This window comes from Oncorhynchus clarkii, chromosome 4 (assembly GCF_045791955.1).
Source record: "Oncorhynchus clarkii lewisi isolate Uvic-CL-2024 chromosome 4, UVic_Ocla_1.0, whole genome shotgun sequence".
Lineage (NCBI taxonomy): Eukaryota > Metazoa > Chordata > Actinopteri > Salmoniformes > Salmonidae > Oncorhynchus > Oncorhynchus clarkii.
In genome coordinates, this window is record NC_092150.1 from 63,694,174 (window position 1) to 63,719,351 (window position 25,178).

A 25,178-nucleotide genomic window follows, 5' to 3' on the forward strand; every position below is an offset into this window, starting at 1 on the left:
GGTTTGCCTGGCTTAATACAGGAAGAAGGTAGATTATTATAACTCTTTTCTTTAGGAGGTAGATCAGCTTTAATATTCCATATCTATAGATCGTAGCTTCCATCAATGTAATTGTCTGAATCGTGTCCAATTCCCCAAGGTTCATTTGTTGATTGTATTGCCTTTGACGTGATCCAATAAAAACAATTGTTCACACAAAAAAAAGACATATGTTTTTGGCGTTTTAACCATCACTTTTTAATGACTCCACAATTACATCTGACACAAACAGCTAAACGTGAATGACATGAACTGTGAAGATAGTGGTGCAGCAGCACAGAAGAACCACAAACAAAAGTAGAATACAAATCTGTGCATTTGAATTTCATAAACCAACCAATACATGAAAAACGACTATTGGTGTTGTTGTAGCTTTAAACTACTAGATAATTGACATCTACAATGGGTAGATCAGGATAAATTTACCATTTCAGTTGTGCAAGCTACAGACGTTTTTGGAGCAGAGATGAGACCGTCAAGCCTATATCAATGATCTTTGTAAAGGCACCAGTCATATTTTTATGGTAACCAGGCTACAATGGCACGGATAGGGGCTTCAGCCAGCCGATAAGCCCCCTGGCGAGTTCAGACGTCAGAGGTGGATCCTCCACCTACCCAATCCGATGTCAGATTAAAATGTAACATGTATACACTAAAAGTGGCATCAAACAATGGCATCTTAATATACAGTTGAAGTTGGAAGTTTACATACACCTTAGCCAACTACATTTAAACTCAGTTTTTCACAATTCCTGACATTTAATCCTAGTAAAAATGCCCCGTCTTAGGTCAGTTAGGATCACAACTTTATTTTAAGAATGTGAAATGTCTGAATAATAGTAGAGAGAATCATTTAATTCAGCTTTTATTTCTTTCATCACATTCCCAGTAGGTCAGAAGTTTACATATATTCAATTAGTATTTGGTAGCATTGCTGTTAAATTGTTTAACTTGGGTCAAACGTTTTGGGTAGCCTTCCACAAGCTTCCCACAATAAATTTATTGTGGGCGAATATTGTCCCATTCCTCTTGACAGAGCTGGTGTAACTGAGTCAGGTTTGTAGGCCTCGTTGCTCGCACATGCTTTTTCAGTTCTGCCCACAAATTTTATAGAGGATTGAGGTCAGGGCTTTGTGATGGCCACTCCAATACCTTGACTTTGTTGTCCTTAAGCCATTTTGCCACAACTTTGGAAGTATGTTTGGGGTCATTGTCCATTTGGAAGACCCATTTGCGACCAAGCTTCAACTTCCTGACTGATGTCTTGAGATGTTGCTTCAATATATCCACATAATTTTCCAACCTCATGATGCCATCTATTTTGTGAAGTGCACCTGTCCCTCCTGCAGCAAAGCACCCCCACAACATGATGCTGCCACCCCCATGCTTCACGGTTGGGATGGTGTTCTTCAGCTTGCAAGCCTCCCCCTTTTTCCTCCAAACATAACGATGGTCATTATGGCCAAACAGTTCTATTTTTGTTTCATCAGACCAGAGGACATTTCTCCAAAAAGTATGATCTTTGTCCCCATGTGCAGTTGTAACCCTATTCTGGCTTTTTTATGGCGGTTTTGGAGCTGTGGTTTCTTCCTTGCTGAGCGGCCATTCAGGTTATGTCAATATAGGACTCGTTTTACTGTGGATATAGATACTTTTGTACCTGTTTCCTCCAGCATCTTCACAAGGTCCTTTGCTGTTGTTCTGGGGTTGATTTGCACTTTTCGCACCAAAGTACGTTCATCTCTAGGAGACAGAACGCGTCTCCTTCCTGAGCAGTACGATGGCTGCGTGGTCCCATGGTGTTTATACTTGCGTACTATTGTTTGTACAGATGAACGTGGTACCTTCAGGCGTTTGGAAATTGCTCCCAAGAATGAACCAGATTTCCAATAAATGTCCAATAAATGTCGTTCCACTTCATGATTGTGTCCCACTTGTTGTTGATTCTTCACAAAAAAATACAGTTTTATATCTTTATGTTTGAAGCCTGAAATGTGGCTAAAGGTCGCAAAGTTCAAGGGGGCCGAATACTTTCGCAAGGCACTGTAAGTGAAATAATCTGTCTGTAAACAATTGTTGGAAAAATGACTTGTGACATTCACGAAGTATATGTCCTAACCAACTTGCCAAAACTATAGTTTGTATAGCAATTTGTGGAGTGGTTGAAAAATGAGTTTTAATGACTCCAGCCTAAGTGTATGTAAACTTCCGACTTCAACTGTATTATCCAGGTGATGACTTGGTGAGAAAAATTGTCAAAATTATATCTGGCGTCAGGTAAGATACATCTTTAAAACCATGTAAAAACAAACAATATGTGTGACAGGTTTTGATCACATAGTACAGTGGCAGCTACAGGAGCATGCAGGGAAAGACAGCCGTGGAGAATGGTAACAGAATGCTCCCTGAGATTTATTACAAAAGCCTAATAGAGTTCAAATTCTGTCCATGACCTTTGACATTGTGGTAACTGAAGTCCACACGGTAAGTAGTGACCGAGCATTCATCGATCTCCATCATCATCATAGTCTGTGTCATTAATAACACAATAATAATCAATGCAGAGCTGAATGTCTGATATATACAGCGCCCACAGTGAGAAGGTTGGGGATTTGGGGGGATAGGGGGGGAAGATGTTGGACAGGCCCAATGTTGCCAAGTTACATCCTTTTAAGATTCATAAAATCCACCATTCCCCTGGCACAGCTCCAGGTCTATTGTGTGGCTTTCAAAAGGGTACTTACATCAAAGGCCACTTTTTTTTTTTAAGTCTAAGATACTTGATTGTCATCTGTGTTACAAACACGACTGTTTTTCCTGTGCTGATGTTGTGCACAAATTGACTTGGTGTTAGGTTAATTACCATTCCCTATTGTAATCAGTGTTTTATATTAAAATGGAGAATGAACGATAGTTAATTATTAATGATGTCAAGCCACACATTTGATGTGAACAAAAACCTCTGACATGACTAGTATGAGCTTCATGGACACATTCATATACAAATAGCATGTACGACACTTTAACTAGATTTAAATAATGGAAGACTATGGGAAAGTGGTTGTTGCAAGCAATCTAGTGAGTTTGAAAGTGAGTTCCTTAAATAGGCTCCTCAAGGTAAATAACAAAACCATGACTTCTGGATCATTTACGGTTCTTACTGTCCATTGGTCCGTCCTCCACAGATATGTTTTAAGTGTGTTTTTAGATCTATTCTCACAGAAAACATCTGATATTGACCATTGAAGGAGGCAGAAAATGTATCTAATGTACATTTTCAAAACAAATAAATATATTGCGGCACATGAAGCACTTTTCGATTATTGTCTGTGAACACTCAGACTTCTCCCATTCGTTAAATTGGACCACATTTGTCTGGATCATTTAGGACGATAGAACACTTAGTAAAACAGAGGTAGGGTAAAACCCTACTTTGCAAGTATGGATGAGATTATTGATAAATGATTACTAGGCATCAAACAGCAGTTATTTAAACAGTGCTGTCCCCATTGTTTTCTACAATGAAAAAGACTTAAATGCATTTTGTTGACGATGCAAATACCAGTGTGTGTGTGTGTGTGTGTGTGTGTGGGCACAGCACTCCGAGGTTGGCAGGGGCGGAAGCGGCTGAATGGAGCCGGAATCTCACTTACAGGAAACAGTTAGGGATTGGTCCTTAACAATGAGACATCAATTGCTTGATGTGATGTAACTATCTATGTATGCACCACAATACAATCCCTGATATTTGCAGGTTCTCAGGGTCCGCAAAAGGCATTCTACTGTACGCGTAACCAATAGAATGGTGATAAACTCACCCACACACCTTGAGGGACTCTTTCCCATTCTATCCAATGTGTTTTTGTTTCACTATCCATGCTATATGAGCCCAGACAAAAAAACAAAACCAAACAACAGTACTAAAAACCATTCAATAAATAACCTCAAACTTTTCTAAAAGAAATTGAGTGGCTTCTTGATACCAGAGGCTGTACCTGCCTGTCAGTTGGCCTCTCCTCAGCAATCCTGGTCACTAGTGGGAGGGAACAGTAGTAGACTGCTCTGTGTGCTCTGTGAGCCTTCAGATCCACAGGCTGGAGGAGGAGCCACAGACAGTTTTGTGGTGGACATAAAGTAGAGAGAGGAGCCCATTCTAAAGCATGGTTCTTCTCAGGCTGGGGCTAGAAACTAGTGGGGCGTGTTGGAAGGACCCCTCCCCCAACCCTGTGTCCCCTCGCTGGGCCACGCCTCTGGAGCAGGGTCCTGACCACACTGTCATGGTCCTCAGCTCAGAGCCAGCGGCCTGTCCCCTGGATGCGCTTCCGTCTCTTCTTACAGATGTAGTAGATAGGGAAGGCCACGAGGCCTGAGAAGAGAGCGGAGCAGAGCAGGAGAGAACAGGCAGGTTAATATATAGAGCGAGCAGTAAACTCAGTGAAATGACTGACAGTTAATGCATGCAAATGATGTGACAATTCCCACAAGGAAGTGGCCTTTTATTGTCCCCAGCACAAGGTGCACCTGTGTAATTATCATGCTGTGAAGGGGGGGGGGGCAGATAGTCTGGCGGGTAGGAGCGTTGGGACAGTAATCCGAAAGGTAGCTGGATCAAATCCCCAAGCTGACAATGTAAAAATCTGTCGCTCTGCCCTGAGCAAGGAAGTTAAACCACTGTTCCCGGGCGCTGAAGATGTGGATGTTGATTAAGGCAGCCCTCCGCACCTCTCTGATTTAGAGGAGTTGGGTTAAATGCGGAAGACACATTTCATTGCATTCAGTTGTACAACTAACAAGGTATCCCCTTTTCCCTTTAATCCACTTCTTGATATGCCACACCTGTCAGGTGGATGGATTATCTTGGCAAAGGTATGCTCACTAACAAGAATGTAAACTAATTTGTGCACAACATTTGAGGGAAATAAGCTTTTTGTGCATATGGAACATTTCTGGGATCTTTTATTTCAGCTCCTGAAACATAGGACCAACACTTTACATTTGATATTTTTGTTCAGTGTACAATATTTTTTATCTGGAAGCTTTCTATTTTGATATTGCTACTATGCAAGTAACCATTTCACTGTACCATTTACACCTTCTGTATCCTGTGCATGTGACAAATAAACGTAGATTTTATTTTATATAGTGTGTGTTTACCAGAGATGGTAATGTGAAGAACAACATGACCTGCACAAAAGTCAGACTAGGATATAGGCCAAGGAGTTTTTGAAATCTTTGGTTGTTTACTACACCACATGACACTCTGTTTAGCACATGGCCTCACATGAGAATCCTTAAAGAGATGGGTGGGGCTAAGGCTTAAGAGGGTGTGAACGATGCTGGATGGGTGTAGACAAAGGGGAGCTCTCCAGTAGGTGTGGCAAAACATTCAAGGGCCATTTTCTCAAAGGTGGGATAACAAGTTCATCAACTTTCAAAGCAGAATTACTTTCCCATTGTTCCTCAACTGCAGTGTGTGATATAGCTTAGAGTGTTTACTTTTATCCATCGTAAATAACGACATTTAAAATTTTGCCGGATTAACAAGTGACTGTCAACAGCTTTATATCAGCGTGCCATCCTCCCACCGCCCAGTGTCGCAGACCTATCTGAACAAGCAGACACTTAGCCGCTTCTATCTGTTTACACCAAGACACAGGTGGCCCTCGCCAGCACACCACAGCCACTGGACAAGCCGAGTCACACAACATGTATCTACCTGACCCAAGAGAAAGTAACACATTATAGATTATATCTAAAGCACCACTGGTTATCTAATGTGTCAAGTTCTCTTGAGGATTAGAACAGGATGTAACAGTGCTTACCTACGACCAGGGATAAGGCTCCAACCACCATCACCAGGACTACGACAACAGGGGCCACCACCACTTTACTTACTGGGATGGAGGAAGACAGAAGAGACAACACAGATGTTCATAACGGGTCAGGACAAGTACACACATGAAAATGCATGGGGAGGACAGGGGAGTTTGGAATAGCAGCCTCGTAGACAGCACATCAACATTTTCAACAGGGTATCAAACATTGGCGGATGGGGTCTTCCTAATAAAAACAAAGACAGTTGTTTGTAGTATTGCGCCTGCATATGGGGGAAACAGTGTCAAGGCTGTCAAAACAATAGAATGTGAGTTGTGTGAGCAGTGCCTTAATAGAAGGTAGAGAGGGGTGTTGGAGCCCCTCTGAAGGCCACATTAGCCCACAGTCAACCGTGTGTCAGATGTTTCCATTGGCATCCTGCAGCCTCTGACTAACTTTAGCTAACCCCACTCGGGGAGCAACAGCTGAGGCCCCGCATGTCACTACACGCCACACTGCCTGAGCCCCTGGGGATACGACAAACACCGAGTTGCAGTCAGAACACCTCTTAGAAAGCTACTGCATCTCTCGGGAGAGCTGTTTACTATTCAGAGACGGCAGGCAGGGTCACAGAGACACGCGTAACCTCAGATAAGGACGTTCTGCTGATAAGGGTCATGCAAACCTCTGTGGTTGCTACTATAGTACGCCGGTATTGTTCTGACTTCAGAGCCGTGACAACAATGCAAACTTTTAGCAGAGGCAGTAATTGTATAGCGAAAACGGGTTTATGAAAGAGTCATATCAGCAGCAACAAGCTAGTACATGCCGTTTTGATCGTCTTCATTATTGTGTGAATTATTCATAAGCAGCGGGATTTGATTAAGAGGATGAAAGGCCACCCACATGGTAATTGAAGTTTCCTCGTCGCCCCCGCCTGCCTATCTATCTTTCTGAGTCTGATCACAGAGACAAAGGAGGAAAGTCACGGGAAGTGTCATAACTACATTCAGCAGTCAGGCATAAGGCCAAAAAATTACAATTGCTAATCAGAGCATCTTTTTAAATCAGCACTAGAGGGTCTATATTTTCTATATGCCAGATTTTCAGAGGCTACTGATTGCTTGATCACCTAATAATAATAACCATAAAAGGTAATGGTTAATAACTTAGTGAATCCCAATGTGTCCCTTCTATGAAGTCTTTAAGGGCCCCTGGGGCCCGGGCTGAGGCTGGGTAGACTCACCACACACGGACCCCCGGACCAGCCGGCGGAGGTGGGGCTTCTCAGGAAGGTAGCGGTACTTGCAGCCGAACACGCTGAGGTTGGACGTGTGATCCCCGAAGAATCGCAGGTGGCGGTACTTCTCCCCACAGCGATAGCAGAAGTTGGTGCTGCACTGGGTGCAGTTCATGTGATCGCAGCCCTCCGTCCTCTGGATGTGGATCTGGGGAGCGTGACATCATCGGGGAGCGACATATGACTTCATGAATGCTCCATCTATAAAGCCTTTAGAAGTCGTTGTTCGTCTCAAGTGAGATCCTAACTTCTGCACAAATGAATAACTCTTGAGAATATGTAGCAATTACGAGACTATCAGTTAGTTCATCGAAGGTCTTTTCAGAATATAAAACACAGGCTGTAGCCTATACTTCAAGCTGTGTGGTGGACAAAGTGTTTTGGCTTGTTTTAAGGAAAAAGAATGAAACATTTTGTCCTGATATCTGAGCCTCACTCAACCCCTCTCCCTGACTCATGCCGACTGACAGTACATTGAGAGGAGAGTGCTGCCATGGACAGACAGACAGCTCGCAGCCTACACATCAGTGATGGATCCCAACACCTTGAAGAATCAGCAGTCCTGTGTTGTGTTTGCTGTTGTTGCTCTCCAAATCTAATTTGGTATGGACTTTCTGACCCCAGGCTCAGTCTTATGACTTCCTGGAATGCTTCATTTCTAGCCATCGTTACAAGTGGACTAGGGAGACAAAGACAACAACAATATCTCTCTGTCTCTCTCTTTCCTAACCCTGTGTCTGAAGCTCTGAGAGAGAGAGAGAGAGAGAGAGAGAGAGAACATGCATTGAGGACACTGTCATGGCTGGAGAACACCTGAAAAGCACATCTCTAATAACCTAATGTAGACATAAAGGGCTGGAGAACTGTCGGTCCTCTCTTGAGATTCTTTAAACACAATTAGCAGGTTTTTCTGAGATACAGGGCTTGCTGTGTTTGCTCACTTTAAACACCACCTTCCTAGTCAAGTGAACACCTTTTAAGGACCATCGTTTTGCTGCAAAACTGTCAACCTAAATCTCCCTCAAGGAGCAAGGTTTGCTATTTTTGTAAACTCTCCTGGCCCTGTCACTCACTTTGCAGCGGGGGCACTTCTGGGCATTCCTCTGGCCGTGCTCGATGACGCTGGCCCAGTGACGCAGCAGCTTGTCCCCCTTCCTGTAGTCCCGGCACTTCAAACCGTCGTGCCATGGGGCTTGGCACTTGAAACACCACACAAACTGACACTTGGTGCACTGGATCTGCAGAGGGCATAGACATGTGATCGGCTAGATGCACGGCATACAGTGCATAGATGTGCCTGTCTGCACAGACTAAAGCCTCCATCATTAATTATACACAATGATGCACTTTGTCGATGATTTAAGTAACCCAAGCGTTTCCCAAAGCAGTACACAAGGTCAGATTATATGCATTCTTCAGAAAGACATATGTAATTCAGATATTTTCTTATTATTACTGTATAATATCAGGGTTCGTGCTAGAAACAGCAGAGGCCCTGTACTCACCTTTTACTTGGGCTCAGTCCTTCTGTATAATATCTGATCTCAGAACAGTATAGTCCCTCTCTCTCACCTTGTATTTGTGGTCTGCCTTGCTGGGGGTGCGTCCTTTCAGCGAGGTGAACTGGCTGCACTGGGGACAGGGTTTGGTGCTGGAGTCGACCCGGCTCAACTCCAGGAAGTACTTGTATTTAGCCACTTCCTCGCTGCCCAGGTGGGACACCACCAGGCTCTCCTCCAGGTAACCACTGCACTCCGTGATGGGGCACACAATGTCCGCTCTGCCCACCCTGACCTGGGGCAGACATAGACATTACACAGATCAATGAAGAGAGACGTGGTTCATGATCTACTCTACAGAATGCTGTATGACAAATTAGGATCATCTACCGAATAGACAGTGGTGATACGTTACATGTAAACACATTGCCATTGGCCTTAGATCCGGTTATCAAATATTGTCAATACATGAAGCTACTGGATTGCGTAATGTGTTATGAAGATGAAGGGTAGACAAAGCAATACAATTACATACAATAAAGCAGCGTTGCGGTTCTTGACACACTCAAACCGGTGCACCTGGCACCCACTACAATACCCTGTTCAAAGGCACTTACATTCATTCACCCTCTGAATGATACACAATCCATGTCTCAAGGCTTCAAAATCCTTCCCTTCAATCTACACCGACTGGAGTGGATTTAACAGGTGACATCTATAAGGGATCATAGCTTTCACCTGGTCAGTCTGTCATGGAAAGCGCAGGTGTACGTAATGTTTTATACACTCATTGTACATGGCCCGGCAGGTACTGTAGGCTAACTGACATAAGGCAAAGTTAATGTGTGAATGGGGGGGGGGTCTTTCTTTAGGATCTGGGTTTTAAGAGAGGGCTCAATGCTCTCATTCCTCTGTGACCTCCACTGGTTCCCAGAGACAGGAGTAGAGCAGGGAGCGAGGAGAGATTTCTGGTATCAATAAGGTTTCATTCCGCCCACATTGTTCACGTTGACGTGGTGTCAGACTGGGACTTCCTGGGTGAAGCTGGAAGGCTTCCATGAACAACAGTAGTGGCCTACTACTACAGCTGTGGAAAACAACAGAGGAAGAAGGGCCCTAGTACAAGGTCTCAGTGAGAGTCTTAGCCCCCACCCCACTACCACCGAAGGCATGGTACAGACAGAAGGGCAGGCCAGGTCCAGGCCTCCCAGAGGATTAGTACACAGTATTGCTGCTCTGATCTAACTAATCCTCTGCTGGCTAGGCCTGTAGTACATACAGTAGACTAAGCAGACGCTAGAGCAGGGGGTCAGCAACAGGTGGGCCAAAACTGACACACGAGTTTTAAAAACAACGTGTTTTTTTTTATGTTTGTCAAAATACACTGTAAAATCACCAGGAATCCAGGAAAAAAATAGCTTAATTTAGGAAATCTGTTCCCTAGTATTCCCACAAATATATATATATAAAAACAAAATGTGATCATGTCTCAATGTAATCAAGTTAGGAAAATATTGTTATTTTCAAATCTCTTTTTGGCCTTATTTGTGGTCAATTTGCAGTGTACAAATTATTATAATTATGCTCAAAGTCCCCCCCCCCCAACCATCTGTTCTGACAAAAACCGGTCCACGGCTGAATTTAGTTGCCTACCCCTGGACTAGAGACACAGCACACCTCTGGGGTAATGCCCAGCAGACTGAGCAGGCTCCTAACACTATGACAGTCTGACCTCTGGCCCTATGGGCTGTTACTGGCCCTGCACTCAGCTCAGTTCCTCAGGGCGAGGCTGTCTACTCTGTTCTGCTCTGGGGTTGCTAAGTGCACCGCAGCAGCAGCTCAGCCATTGTTGCCCAATGAGCTCACATGAGAGGTTGGTGGTCAGAACTAGGTAGGCCTAAAGTGAGAACAAAACACAGACTGTTCTTTAGAGATAGCTGATCGAAAACTCTCCAAGAAAGAGGAGTCACAGTGCAACTGAGATGATAATCTGGTGAAACAGTGGGATATCAGTAATACACTGTTCTTTCCCGGAACTATGAAGTCAGCCAACTCCTGTGGAGTGGGGACCTTCATTTGACTTTAGTCCAGCTGACTGGTCTGGACAAAATAACATGTATTAGCTAAAAATGTAATAGGTGTATTTATTCATTACAGGCTTGGTTCCTCTAATAATATGTCTGGCCTAATGTAACTAACCCTGTATGGGCACCAGCATGATATACGTATCTTCTAGGGCTGAGAATTACCAGGGATCTCACGATACGATATTATAATGATACTTAGGTGCCGATACAATATGTATTGTGATTCGATACTACGACTGTCATGGAAATAAAACCTCTGAAAACATGTTGGCTCACTATTTAAAAAAGAAGATGTAGAACGAGCTATAGGATAAAACATACTGGAGTTTTGACCGACTAGCGCTAGCTAACGCTACCTACAGTAGCATTTTTTGTTTTACAAATCAATACCTTGAGCCAAAGTTAATATAATATTGTTGAAAAATAATATTGAAAAATGTGACTATCAATATTCCCCCCCCCCCCCCATCACTAATAACTACTGTGTGTGTAAATAAAGGGAAGTGAATATGTGGGATGTTTGTGTTGTGACTTGCATTGGGAATTCCCAGCTATTGGCTAAACCTGCACAGACAAGGTCACAGGCTTAGGACGAGCTAGGCTGTGATGCTGATGAGACGAGACAGTCAGTAAGAGAGTCACCACCTGTGAAGGTAGTGCCCAGTGACGAGGGTGTCCCCTGGGCGACCCTGGAGCCCAACTCTACACCCATCAACCAGGCCACAGGACAGTGACCCTGTCAGCCAACACGGCAGGGACACTAGAGCAGTGGCAAGGTGTGAAAAATATATATCTACCTTCTCCTCTAAGAGCAGTGTGCCCCTGGATTTCGCCAGGGCATACCATTAGTGGTCTAGTGCTGTTTTTTTGTTTTTATTTGATTTAACCTTTATTAAACTAGGCAAGTCAGTTAAGAACAAAGTATTTTTTACAATGACGGCCTACCCCGGCCAAACCCGGACGACGCTGTATTTTAAAAAGCCTAATTTAAATGGCTAAATTCTTCATATACAGTTGAAGTCGGAAGTTTACATACACCTTAGCCAAATACATCTAAACTCAGTTTTTCACAATTCCTGACATTTAATCGTTGTAAAAACTTCAGTCAAACATTTCGGGTAGCCTTCCACAAGCTTCCCACAATAAGTTGGGTGAATATTGTCCCATTCCTCCTGACAGAGCTGGTGAAACTGAGTCAGGTTTGTAGGCCTCCTTGCTCGCACACGCTTTTTTTTAGTTCTGCCCACAAATTGTCTATGGGGCTTTGTGATGGCCACTCCAATACCTTGAATTTGTTGTCCTTAAGCCATTTTGCCACAACTTTGGAAGTATGCTTGGCGTCGTTGTCCATTTGGAAGACCCATTTGCGACCAAGCTTTAACTTAACTGATGTCTTGAGATGTTTCTTTAATATATCCACATAATTTTCCTACCTCACGATGCCATCTATTTTGTGAAGTGCACCAGTCCCTCCTGCAACAAAGCCCCACAACCCCGTGCTTCACGGTTGGGATGGTGTTCTTCGGCTTGCAAGTCTCCTCCTTTTCTTCCAAACATAACAATGGTCATTATGGCCAAACAGTTCTATTTTTGTTTCATCAGACCAGAGGACATTTCTCCAAAAGTACGATCTTTGTGGAGGTCTACAATTTTTTTTTGAGGTCTTGGCTGATTTCTTTTGATTTTCCCATGATGTCAAGCAAAGAGGCACTGAGTTTGAAGTTAGGCCATGAAATACATCGACAGGTGCACCTCCAATTGACTCAAATGATGTCAATTAGCCTATCAGAATATTCTAAAGCCATGACATCTTTTTCTGGAATTTCCCAAGCTGTTTAATGGCACAGTCAACTTAGTGTATGTAAACTTCTGACCCACTGGAATTGTGATACAGTGAATTATGAGTGAAATAATCTGTCTGTGTTGGAAAAATTACTTGTGTCATGCACAAAGTAGATATCCTAACCGACTTGATAAAACGAAAGTTTGTTAACAAGAAATTTGTGGAGTGACTCCAAACTAAGTGCATGTAAACTTCCGACTTCCCCTGTAATAGAGCCAGATGCGTGTCCTTAGTTCATCGCTGGGCCAATTGTGCACCGCCCTATAGGACTCCCAATCACGACCGGTTGTGATACAGCCTGGATGCCTCTACCTCTAGCACTGAGATGCAGTGTCTTAGACCGCTGCGCCACTCGGGAGCCTAGTATAACTGCCCTGCTGCTTCAGAGCCAAACACATGTGAGCAGAGGAGAAACTGTAGTCCACCACAGTCTAGCAGAGATAATAATGAGCGATTTCCGGGAGTGCGTTTTCATCCCTTTATTAGGCCTCATTTTAGCCCTGATTTCACTAATGACCAGAGGTGCAGATTAACTTTATTAGGCTTCTGTCCTCAGGCGACCCCCCCGGGCTAGAGGTCTCTTTCTCACTGTCCATTGCTCACTCACACACACACACACACACACACGCACACACACACACACACACACACACACACACACACACACACACACACACACACACACACACACACACACACACACACACACACACACACACACACACACACACACACACACACACACACCTGTCCATGGTGTTCAGCCTGAGCCGGTGGAACCAGCTTTGGTAGAGGAGTGGCACAAAATAAGACTGGTAGCAACGTGACAATGCAAGAAGCAACACAGTGAATACTACCTAGGGTGGCCCCTCCTATACTTCCTTATGCTATGTCACACTTCAGCTATGCTCATGAAACGATTTGCGATGCTGTTGTGAATCTACAGATACTCAAACGTTCAGCGTCGGTTTGATCACAGCTTTGGAGAATCAGTCACGTCCCTACCAGTGTTATACTGTTCGTGTTCGTCATAATAAGATGTTAGGGATACTATTACGTAACGATGCAAAAAGACAAGCGAATAACAATGTGTCTTGCAGCATCTGCAATACTTTGATATGTACTGAGAGGAAAGTCTTCATATTCTCTGACAGGGATGACAAACCAGTGGTATGCCAAGCTCATGTATGTAACGCCTCTGAGCCAATGTGAGGGACAGGATTGAGACACGTGGCATCACACCGGATCTAGAGGGCAGGATAACGTCCTTCCTGGATCCTGGCAGAAGGTCAGAACATTGCAATCGTCAAAGACTGACCGGCACGCAACTACTTATCAGCCTCTTCTCATTGAGATTCATTGAGGCATGTTTATTTAACACAATTAGACAGACTAAGCCTGATAGGAGTTTCCTCTACAGTATAAAGATGGTGAGTCAATAACAACGAGTCCCTTAATCAAAGGAAATAGGAAGTAATAATATGTTGTAATCAACCAAAAGGGGAAAAAACGAGTCGGAAGTAAACAATACATGGCTCGGCTGTGACAGGGCTCAGAAAGCAAGGAGGAACTGAGGATACGCTTGTGGCTCGATTATATGAGGAATTAGCCATTTAAATGAGGCTTTTTAAAATGCAGTGCCTTTTTGCACCCAAGACATGGTGAGGAGATTGAACTATTTGTATTTCCATCCCTTTGATCTGGCAGCGTCACTGGAATTGAGAGCAATTTCGTGGTATCCAATTGGTAGTTACAGTCTTGTCTCATCGCTGCAACTCCCGTACAGACTCGGGAGAGGTGAGGGTCGAGAGCCATGTGTCCTCCGAAACATGACCCAACCAAGCCGCACTGCTTCTTGACACAACGCCCGCTTAATGCGGAAGCCAGCCGCACCAATGTGTCAGAGGAAACAATGTACACCTGGCGACCGTGTCAGCGTGCACTGCGCACGGACCGCCACAGGAGTCGCTAGTGTGCGATGCCGGCCAAACCCTCCCCCAACGCGGACGACGCTGGGACAATTGTGCGCCGCCCCATGGGTTTCCCGGTCTGGACTCGAACCGAGAATCTCTAGTGGCACAGCTAGCACTGCGATGCAGTACCTTAGACCACTGCACCACTTGGGAGGCCCCTCACACAGCCTATTATATTCAGACTATAAGACATACAGGCTTTTATCATCAGACCAGACGTCACCCTAACAGGAATACAAATACAGATATTAAAAGCAATGACAGTTTTAATCATTGCTGGCAAAGCAGCTATCAGAACTCCTCCAAAGGGAGAAGAAAAGACACTGTAGGACTCAAGAGCTGGTAGGCGTGTACTTCAAGCCCACTTCGGTTGAGACAGAAAACTTTGACCAATTATTGGACAAGTTTTGGAGAGCAACTAGGCCTAAACTGTAGGACAGGATCCATAGAACTCACACAAAGCAAGGAATGCCTAAAACTCTTTGAATCATAGAATGTACTGTCCACAGGTCACTGGAAACGCTTAGAAACCAGTGCACAAGTCATTTGAGCCTAAGAGAGCCAACAGCAAATCCTCTAAATCAAGGTTTAATGCACTGAAAAGCAATAGGCATGACAGACACTGCCACTTTATGAAGCAAGCAGTTGAAGTTACTGTGTTTAACGTGTTAATGTACTGTAACAGACATTACACTTTGTTTGGCGCAGGAGAACCATTTCAACAGGCAGGTTTTACAGGTTAGCACTAGCAGATTCATAACTGCCAAAGCCAAGCTAAAGAACGCAAGACAAACCCTAACAGTAGAACAAAAGGCCCTGTCATTCCCCAATTACATCCATTAGACACAACAATGTCCACACAGTGCCTAATCAATTGGGCACATTTTGAATTATACAGCTATTACAGCACAATAATATCACTGTGAGCAGTAGCAGCAGCAAACCACAAACTATGGTTGGACAGGATGACTGTGCTGCTGCCCCTGAAACCCTCAGCCTGCTCATTACAGCCTGGAAACAATTGAATTTGCCAATTCATCCCTAAAGAAGCCCATGTGAACATGGAGGAATTCCACGGTAACGGAATTACTCTTTGACCCAGTTTTTTTTCTTCTCTCAATTAAAATGTATGCCAAACAAAAAAAAACAAATTTCTATGTTTAACAAACCGTACAACTCCATGCACACGGGACTACTTTGAACAATTTCCACTGAAAAATGTACAGAGGCTAATTTGGTGGAAGAACTGTGCAGATGTACACTTTAGTAACGGAATTACTGTAAAATCTCTTTAAGGTTTGTTATGTGACCACGTTTTCCTAAAACTCTATAACAGTGCCTTTAGAAAGTATTCATACCCCTTGGACTTTTTGTTAATTTTGTTGAATTACAACCTGAATTCAAAATGTATTACTTTTTTCCCTCATCCATCTACACACAATATCCCATAATGACAAAGGGAAAACATGTTTTGATACATTTTTTGCAAATGTATTGAACATGAAATACAGAAATAACTAATTTACCTAAGTATTCACACCCCTGACTCAATACATGCTAGAATCACCTTTGGCAGCGATTACAGCTGTGAGTCTTTCTGGATAAGACTCTAAGAGCTTTGCACACCTGGATTGTACAATATTTTGCATTATTGTTCTTTTTTTAACCTTCAAGCTCTGTCAAGTTGGCTGTTGATCATTGCTAGACAGCCTTTTTCTTGACATAGATTTTCAAGACGATTTAAGTCAAAACTGTAAGTAAGCAACTCAGGAACATTCAATGTTGTCTTGGTAAGCAACTCCACTATATATTTGGCCTTTTGTTTTAGGTTATTGTCCTGCTGAAAGGTGAATGTCTCCCAGTGTCTTTTGGAAAGTAGACTGAACCAGGTTTTCCTCTAGGATTTGGCCTGTGCTTAGGTCTATTCCATTTATTTTTATCAAAAAAAGCTCCCTAGTCCTTGTCGATGACAAGCATACCCATAACATGATGCAGCCACTGCCATGCTTGAACATTTGAAGAGTGGTACTCAGTGATGTGTTGTGTTGGATTTGCCCCAAACATAACACTTTGTATTCAGGACATAATTTATTTGCCACATTTTTTGCAGTTTTACTTTAGAGCCTTATTGCATACAGGATGCACATTTTGGAAGATGTTTTATTCTGTACAGGCATCCTTCTTTTCACTCTGTCATTTAGGGTATTGTTAGTATTGTGGAGTATGTTGTTGATCCATCCTCAGTTTTCTCCTATCACAGCCATTAACTGTTGTGAACCATTGGCTTCATGGTGAAATACATGAGCAGTTTCCTTCCTCTCTGGCAACTGAGTTCGGAAGGACGCCTGTATCTTTCTGGTGACTGGGTGTATTGATACACCATCCAAAGTGTAATTAATAACCTCATCATGCTCAGAGGGATATGCATTGTCTGCTTTCTAGTATTTTTACCCATCTACCAATAAGTGCCTTTCTTTGCGAGGCAGTGGAAAAACTCCCTGGTCTTTGCGGTTGAATCTGTCTGAAATTCACTGCTTGACTGAGGGACCTTACTGATAATTACATGTGTGGGGTACGAAGAAGAGGTAGTCATTCAAAAATCATGTTAAACACTATTATTGCCCCACAGAGTGAGTCCATGCAACTTATTATGTGACTTGTTGGTGAAATTCTTACTCCTGAACTTCCTTGCCATAACAAAGGGGTTGAATACTTATTGACCCAAGACGATTCCGCTTTCACTTTTATTGAATTAGTAAAAATGTCTAAAACATAATCCCACTTTGACATGGTAGGGCATTGCGGGTTCTAGGCCAATGACACAACATCTCAATTTAATCAATTTTAAAATTCAGCCTGTAACACAACAAAATGTGGAAAAAGTCAAGGGGTGTTGAATAATTTATTGAAGGTACTGTAAATATCTGCTCCGAATTAAGATTCAAAGATGTCTGCAGAAAGAATTGGGTGTCAGCTATGACATACTTGAGTTTACCTTGAGTTTGAACAAAATGTATTTTGGTTATTGAACTACAGTAAGTGAAATGGATTTACACCCGGTAACAGAATTATGGTAACGGAATTACATCATGGGTCCCTGATCTGTACTACACAGATATGCATATGAACGTTATTCTCCTCATGTTTCACAAGTTTGGACATCACAGCACAGCAAAGCAGAGCACAGTAGAGTACAGTAAAGTAGAGTATAGTTCAGTATAGTAGAGTACAACATAGTGTTCTCTACTCTACTTTTCCTTCATGTACTCTATTGTACTGCAATGCTCTGCTCACTGTACTGTACTGTGCTGTACTCAGTAATGTATTGTACTGTCCAAACTTGTGAAACATGGTAGGTTCAGAGAAAGGCAGAGAGAGAGAGATAGAGGGGTTGTCCAGACGAAGACACTTGGTTTGACCGCCAGACAAAAGAAAGAAAACAGTTATGAGCTGAACATAACAGTATGCAAGTGGAAGGGACAACAGTAGCAGGTGACCCCACTGTGGTTTGTGTATTATAATTTCCCATTGAGGCTAATTTAGTTGCAGTATTTCTGTTACCGACGTGGTAACAGAAACGAGTTTTAATCTCTTAATAATTCATAAACAAATTTGATATCAGTAAAATCACTATAACTAATTGGTAGGTCTACTATTACTTTTTACTTCTGTGAACTTCATTATCCTCCCTCCTCGCGAGGGAGAGAAATGAGAAAATATCTTAAAAGGTGCTACAACTAGAATTTCTCCCCTACAGTATGTGGAAGCTAGGTGAATTGCAATAGCACTAGGCTGCATTAAAAACAAATCTCACCCGTAACATGGCGGAGACTCATGCTTGAGCCTTGTTATTGAAAATACATTTCACAGAGATTTAGAAGGTACAATGATTACCTACCATATTAAGTGTTTGCTTTCTCAAATACACAAAAACTCCCGTTTTACCCGATTTCCACCAGATAACCACAAAGTCAAAACAGCTTTCCCATTTTGACAACAGATGTCGCTCCAGCAGGAGAAATCAATAGGCGAATATCACAGCTAATCACAACACTTGCGGGTAAGTAATACTGTGAAACACTATCCTCCCACTACTAGTGCAGATATACTGTATCATGAATATTTTCTGAAATTACAAAGCAAAAATATGTGGGCTTTTGGTAACAGAATTCAAGGCACTTGGCAACATTCTTAAACTTACAGAAGGTAAACAATTTCTCCAAAACTAAACATAAGTGTTGATATGAGTTGGTAGGGTCTTTACGTCAACATCATTGTGTTTTGATGTATTTGTGATACCTTTTAAGACATTTTCTGGAAGACGTTTTCTAAAACCCCCTTTTCCTTCTGTTTATCCAAAAATCGAAGCCTTTGCTTATGCCAACATTTTCTTATGGAAAATGGTTGAAAAATGTATCTATGCTTTCATTTCCCCAAAAATATAGACTCTCAGCTTTCATTTGACACCCAAATTTGATATGCTCCTATGAACTTCGTATGTTGGCGCTGATGGGTCTTTTACATGGAAATGCTCTTGTGCTGTATCAGTCCCTATCCTGACCTTGATGAGTCAAGGACTAAATTGGATTTGAGTCAAGGAACAGTCTGCAATCTGATGCTACATAGACGACAATAACAAGATCCGTCTTGGTGGCCAACTGACATCGTCTTCAGAGAGAACACACAGCAGCACACAGCCTCTCGTGGAAGAGCAACGGGATTTCATTAGGTGCTACAGGGACAGAGCTCTGTGATTAGGCCAGCGTTTTCCAAGCTAGGGGTCGCGGCCACATGTGGGGTCGCCTGATTTGAAACCCTGAAAAAAATAACAAATAATAATAATAATCACACTTTGTTCATAGAACCAGGGTTACGGCAGTAACCTCCAATAGCCGCTAGAGGTCTGCTTTCTTCCTACAAATGAGGCTGTATCTTTTGAACGGTTGAAGCTACAAAATATTAGGACCCTATTACTGAAAGATAAGACACTCTGGAATGTGTACGTGTGTCCTGTTTCACTCTACAATGCCAACAAGCACAGGACCCATTAGAACAGAGAGTACTAGATCACCCAGCTCAACATGTAGTTTTGATTTACACTGAACAAAAATATAAATGCAACATGTAAAGTGCTGGTCCCTTACCTCATGAGCTGAAATAAAAGATCCCAGATATTTTTTCCATATGCACAAAAAAACTTATTTCCCTCATATTGTGTGCACAAATTTATTTACATCCCTTTTAGAGAGCATTTCTCCTTTGCCAAGATAATCCATCAACCTGACAGGTGTGGCATATCAAGAAGCTGATTCAACAGCATGATCATTATACAGGTGCACCTTGTGCTGGGGACAATCAAAGGCCACTCTAAAATGTGCAGCTGTGTCACACAACACAATGCCACAGATGTCTAAAGTGTTGAGAGTGTGCAATCGGCATTCTGACTGCAGGAACATCCTCCAGAGCAGTTCCCCGAGAACTGAATGTTAATTTCTCTACCATAAGCCACCTCCAATGTCATTTCAGAGAATTTGGCAATATGCCCAACTGGCCTCACGACCATAACCACGCCAGCACAGAACCTCCACATCCGGTTTCTTACCCTGCGGGATCGTCTGGGGCCACCCACCCAGCTGATGAAACTGAGGAGTATTTCTGTCTGTATTAAAGCCCTTTTGTGGGGAAAAACTAATTCTGCTTCGCTGGGCCTGGTTCCCCAGTGGGTGGGCCTGGCTCCTAACTGGGTGGGCCTATGCCCAGGCGCACCCATGGCTGTCATGTGAAATCCATAAACGATGGCGTAATGAATGTATTTTTGATGTACTGATTTCCTTATATGAACTGTAAGTTAGTAAAATTGTGGAAATTGTTACATGTTGCGTTTGTGATTTTTTTTTGTATGCATTTGGTTGAGTTGTCAACTAACAAATTCAATGTGAAATCAACAACAAATGTCACCATGTCATTGGATTTATGTTCAAATTTGGGCTACGCTAATGACTCTTTGCAAATCCAATCAGTTTTTGCACATTGATTCAACGTCATCACAGATGTTTGGGGTTGAAATTAAGTCTTTGCCCAATGGGCAGGCACTAAATCAGACTGTGGAAAATTAACATATTTTCTACACAGAAGATCATACAACATTATTAACTGATTATCTTCTGAACTTCCCAATACCTTTCTGATGCATTCCAGTCACTTCAAACCATACTTTCAGATTGAAATACTGTCAAAAGTACTGTCAGACTGATTTGTAATAGACTCTCATAGCCACAATTATTAAAGTAAACATTGGCCGTTGATCACATCACTTTTTGTTTTTTTTTGTTAACATCGCGGGGTTGTATAAAACGCTGGGGAACCCCTGGATTAAGCTATCAATTACAGCCACACATTACAATCTCTAACCCTACCTCCGCTGCTGCCATCAGCCGTGAGGATAGACAGCACACCCACAGCACTCAGCCAACAAATCCATTTTGCAGGCAGTCAGTCAGTGCCTTCACTGATGTTGCAATTTCTTTAGTCAATTTCTTTACTTGTTTTTTCTACATCCTCCATATCTGTGCAAACCACCCACAGACACCACACACAGGTTTTCTGTGTTAGCCGTCCATAGAAACTTTGTATAACATAGTCATCCCACACTTTATTCAAGGATAGACAGGGACACGGATACATTCTCTGGGGAATGCCTAACATATCCCTTCACTTTACACTCAGTAGCACAGAGTTGGGCCTAGTTATCCTGTTGAATTCCATAGCACAGCACTGTTGCAGATTGTTCCTTACATGAGGAGTCAGTAGGTTCAGCAAGCAGGAAGCACATGGCTTCCCTAAACAAGGAAAACAATGGCTGAGGCAGGCAGCACAGTTACAACACAATGGGATATTCCTTCCATCCCTTCTCCCCAAGCAGCCCAGCAAAATACTGACACATAGGCATAACACTAATACTAAGATGGAAACTTGTTAAACCTGTTAATTTATCACTATACTAACCTACATCCCAATTACTTGTCTCTCTTCCAGGCTGCAGCGGAGACAGACTATTTTGACTGGGTCTACCTCAGGTAGTTGAGCACATGGTGTACAGTGTAATACTAGACCCCAGTACTCTCCCAGCTGACTGCCCCAGCAGGTGTTCCTCCTTGTGGTAACTAGTCTGAGCACATGGACCAACGCTCCCATTGGGTATACAGTACGACACAGGCAGCCAAATGTCTACATACCACTACATACTGCACCTGGATAAGCTATTGACATGCCAATGAGCTAGGGAGTGTCTCAAATGATCCCAAAGCTAATCTAATGAGGGTAAACATACATTTGTGTTGTGAAAACCCACAATAATCACAACAGGTAGGCCTCGTTTGAATATGTATAGGCCCTATTTCTTTCTGTGTCACTAGCTACTTTTCCATGAAATTGGCGACAGATTTTCATGGGAATATTCTAATTTCCGCATGAAGAGAATATGTGCATTTTTCCCACCAGTGGTGTGTTTCTACCAGACTTTATGCAGATAAAAAGTGCGTCATGACGTAGTGCACATAAAATGTAATGCTTCCCTTCAGTTTTCATGTACCGAATAAAAATGTAAAGTTTAATGTATATCTATCGCATTTTCAACTCTACCAATAGTTTTTTTTTCACAAAAACTGTTGCGTTAAATAGCAAATGTGCCTACACTGGTCTTGGCTACTTCACTCTAGCCAACAGCCCCTGGGCTAAATGGTGTGTGATTTCAATAGGTTTCCTATGGGGGATTGACAGTATAATTTAAAACAACATTATCTGTTGTGTGGAACTCCAACCGTCTTTGTGGTACGATTTGAATGTTGAAATGTTTATTTTCTGACTATTTTAGTATATTTATCAGCCAAAACATGACACCCACCGTGTATTCAAGAGCATGTTGTGTCTCAACCGATGGCGGGAACAACACAAAAACCTCAGATGATGTCAAATAGGGTCAAAGCTACAATATATACAAATATGAAGAAAACAAATCGCCTTTTATGCGTTTTTAGATAACATTAGATTAGATTACATTAAAAGGTTCAAAAAATGCATTTAAAAAATAAAAATAAATCGTTTTTTCCAGAAATTATAAAATGTTGACAACACTAAACTTTTAAATTATGTCAATCTCAACCGTTTATCTTTTCCAGTGAGGAAGACATGGGTGTCTCATGGTTATAGTGGGGTATGCAAAATCGGTCACCTTTGAGCACCTTATCTCTTGAATGTTTTGGCATTCAGGTCCAAAAAATACCTTTCTCTTAGCACCGCTACAATGGGCAACTATGTATGGAAGGTTTCGTTCAAATCAAAAGGGTTGCGGATTTACCCTGTGTCTATTGAACGCACACACACACAGACACACACACACTTCATCCAAACGGCTTGACATAGAAAACATGTGACGCTGGAGACAGCCTTCAGTGAACTGTGCTGCCAGGTTTATACCTGTGAACTGATGTATCTCTTCAGGCATTCCTCGCAGACAGCCTTCTTGCAACAATGTAGCGGCTTTATGTGCTTGTCGTCCAGACAGATGCGACAGGTCAAGACAATTGATACGTTGTAATCCCCGTTGTAAAAGTTATTCAGAGTTCTAGGATCAATCAGGTTCGATAGGGTGTATGGCTCCGGGACAGAGGGGTGGCCTAGTTCCAAATCGCTCTGCTGCTGCAAATCCGTGGATGGCTCTGTGGCGACGTTTGATGTTGACGGAGTTATCGCCCCATTATATTGGTGTTCTCCGGCATTGTCAGCCGGTTTCCTGTAGTTATCGTTTGCAATACAGTATACCGTACAGTAAACATGTTCCTTCAACTGTACGACATCGTCGTCAGCCCTGCTACTTTCACAAATTTCGTCAGAATCTGTTACATCGACTTCATCCAAATCGGATGACGTTAATCCCTCTGTGTGATCTGCGATTTGCTCTTCTCCACCCTTCGTTTCACTACCACTTGACTTTTCAAGGTCCACACAATCAATTCGTTCATTTAAAACAATTTCTACCACGGCATCCTCTGGCTCTTTTTGGTCATCTGCTGAATTGTTATTGGAATTCGGGGGGGATCTCGTCGTCCCGAAATTCCTCAAAATATCCACTGCAGTCGGTTTTCTGAAACTGTATCCTTCAACATTTTCTTTACAACTCGTTCTCTCAGGTCTGTGTTTGTGCGTCTCCGATGCCCCGTCTTGTGCTCGGATCTTTGTTTCCCAGGCATCTTGAATAAAATCTGTGCCTGATGTCTCAACTTTATCAAACACTTCTGATGGATTGCAGACTGTCTCTTCGTCATAACTGCTGACAAAACTAGGCATTGTACACTTGTAAACATTGAGAGAAATGTGTTCATCTTCCATTCCCAAGGTATAACTCCCCGACCATGCACACGTTGTCGCTTCCCCTCCAACTCCAGTCCAGATACTAACAAAACAAAACAAAGCCCAAGTCTGTATTTCTGCTTCCGGGTCTGCGTGTGGGAGAAAATAAATCCGTAACGTGGTAGCTGTTTGACTTCATCCAAACATCCAGCTCTTTGGCTGTGGCAAACGGCAGCGCATTTGTCAATGAAAAATAAGCAAGAAGGTTTCATACATATCCACCTATTACGTTTTGGTTTTATTTTACTTTGATAGTGCAGTCTGGGGGATCCTTGTCTGCCCAGCGACAGGCTACCTCCAACCAAGGTAGAAACAATCTGGCACTGTATGATCTGTCATTTATACGCCATTGTGCACAAAGGGCGCACCTAATCAATCTATGGACGCACCTGATGCAAGAAGTCATAAAGGACAACATTTTGATTCCACAAATTGAGGTATACCTCAAGAGTTGGAGAAAATTACGGTATTCCAATTATAATATCCATATTTGGTCAGATTATAATACCTTCTACCATGACACTTGCCAATTCAGGCTACTAGACGCGTTCAATAAAACAATTCAAAATCGGAAAGTGATGGCACTTCATTTCACAATTGAATATATTTATTCCATTTATGTATTTGCCAATTAAATAATCATCAGCAATACATGTGTGGTCCAGTGGCACACTGACAACATCAACAGTCAACAGAAGAGGGTAGTATAGTCTATAACACAACATCACAACTGGGGAATTTGCATTTAGGATATGTAACTGCGACAGAGGAAATCTGGTTTGCAAGTCGATATAGAAAACGTAAAAAAGACAAGCATATGTGCAGACTGTACAGTTTTCTTCAGAAGGGCTTCAGGGCTAAATTACCTTCATATTAGGCCACCAGGGCTAATGGATACGTGCTGAATCAACCCTGTGGTCAAATTAGTCGATTTTTCCAATGCCAAATGGACCCTTGGGGCTGCGTTTTATATATGCATGATTAACATACAGTGCAGAGAGGGAGAAATTCAGCTAAGACAAACAACTTTCACACATAGAGCTAATGTTGTATTTAAGAAGCCAACTGTAAACATGTGGATATGTTAGCTTGGTAGTAAAATGACTAATACCATATTGTTATCAAAACTAGGTTCATCAAGATAACCTCTTGATAGGTAGTATCATGAATATGTGAACATTAAACAGTGTATTGTGTATTAAACTGTTTATAAGC

The 25,178-nt window shown here is 42.5% G+C and overlaps 1 protein-coding gene across 1 annotated transcript; it reads right to left on the reverse strand.

Annotated features, from left to right (window-relative positions):
• Positions 1-212: 212 nt before the first annotated feature.
• Positions 213-24,052, reverse strand: LOC139407091 (E3 ubiquitin-protein ligase RNF217-like). Its single transcript, XM_071150483.1, has 6 exons — positions 23,031-24,052; positions 8,726-8,947; positions 8,227-8,391; positions 7,100-7,301; positions 5,862-5,933; positions 213-4,405 (listed from the first exon to the last, which is right to left on the reverse strand). Exons 1-6 carry the CDS (start codon positions 23,940-23,942, stop codon positions 4,329-4,331), a joined length of 1,650 nt encoding a protein of 549 aa, XP_071006584.1. The 5' UTR covers positions 23,943-24,052; the 3' UTR covers positions 213-4,328.
• Positions 24,053-25,178: the final 1,126 nt, after the last annotated feature.

Coding starts and splice junctions, on each gene's coding strand:
- LOC139407091 (XM_071150483.1), bottom strand. CDS start 23,942: ATGGAAGATGAACACATTTCTCTCAATGTTTACAAGTGTACAATGCCT. Junction 8,948..23,030: donor AGAGATACATCAGTTCACAG/GTATAAACCTGG, acceptor TGTCTGCCCCAG/GTCAGGGTGGGCAGAGCGGA. Junction 4,406..5,861: donor AGCCTTATCCCTGGTCGTAG/GTAAGCACTGTT, acceptor CTCTCTTCTCAG/GCCTCGTGGCCTTCCCTATC.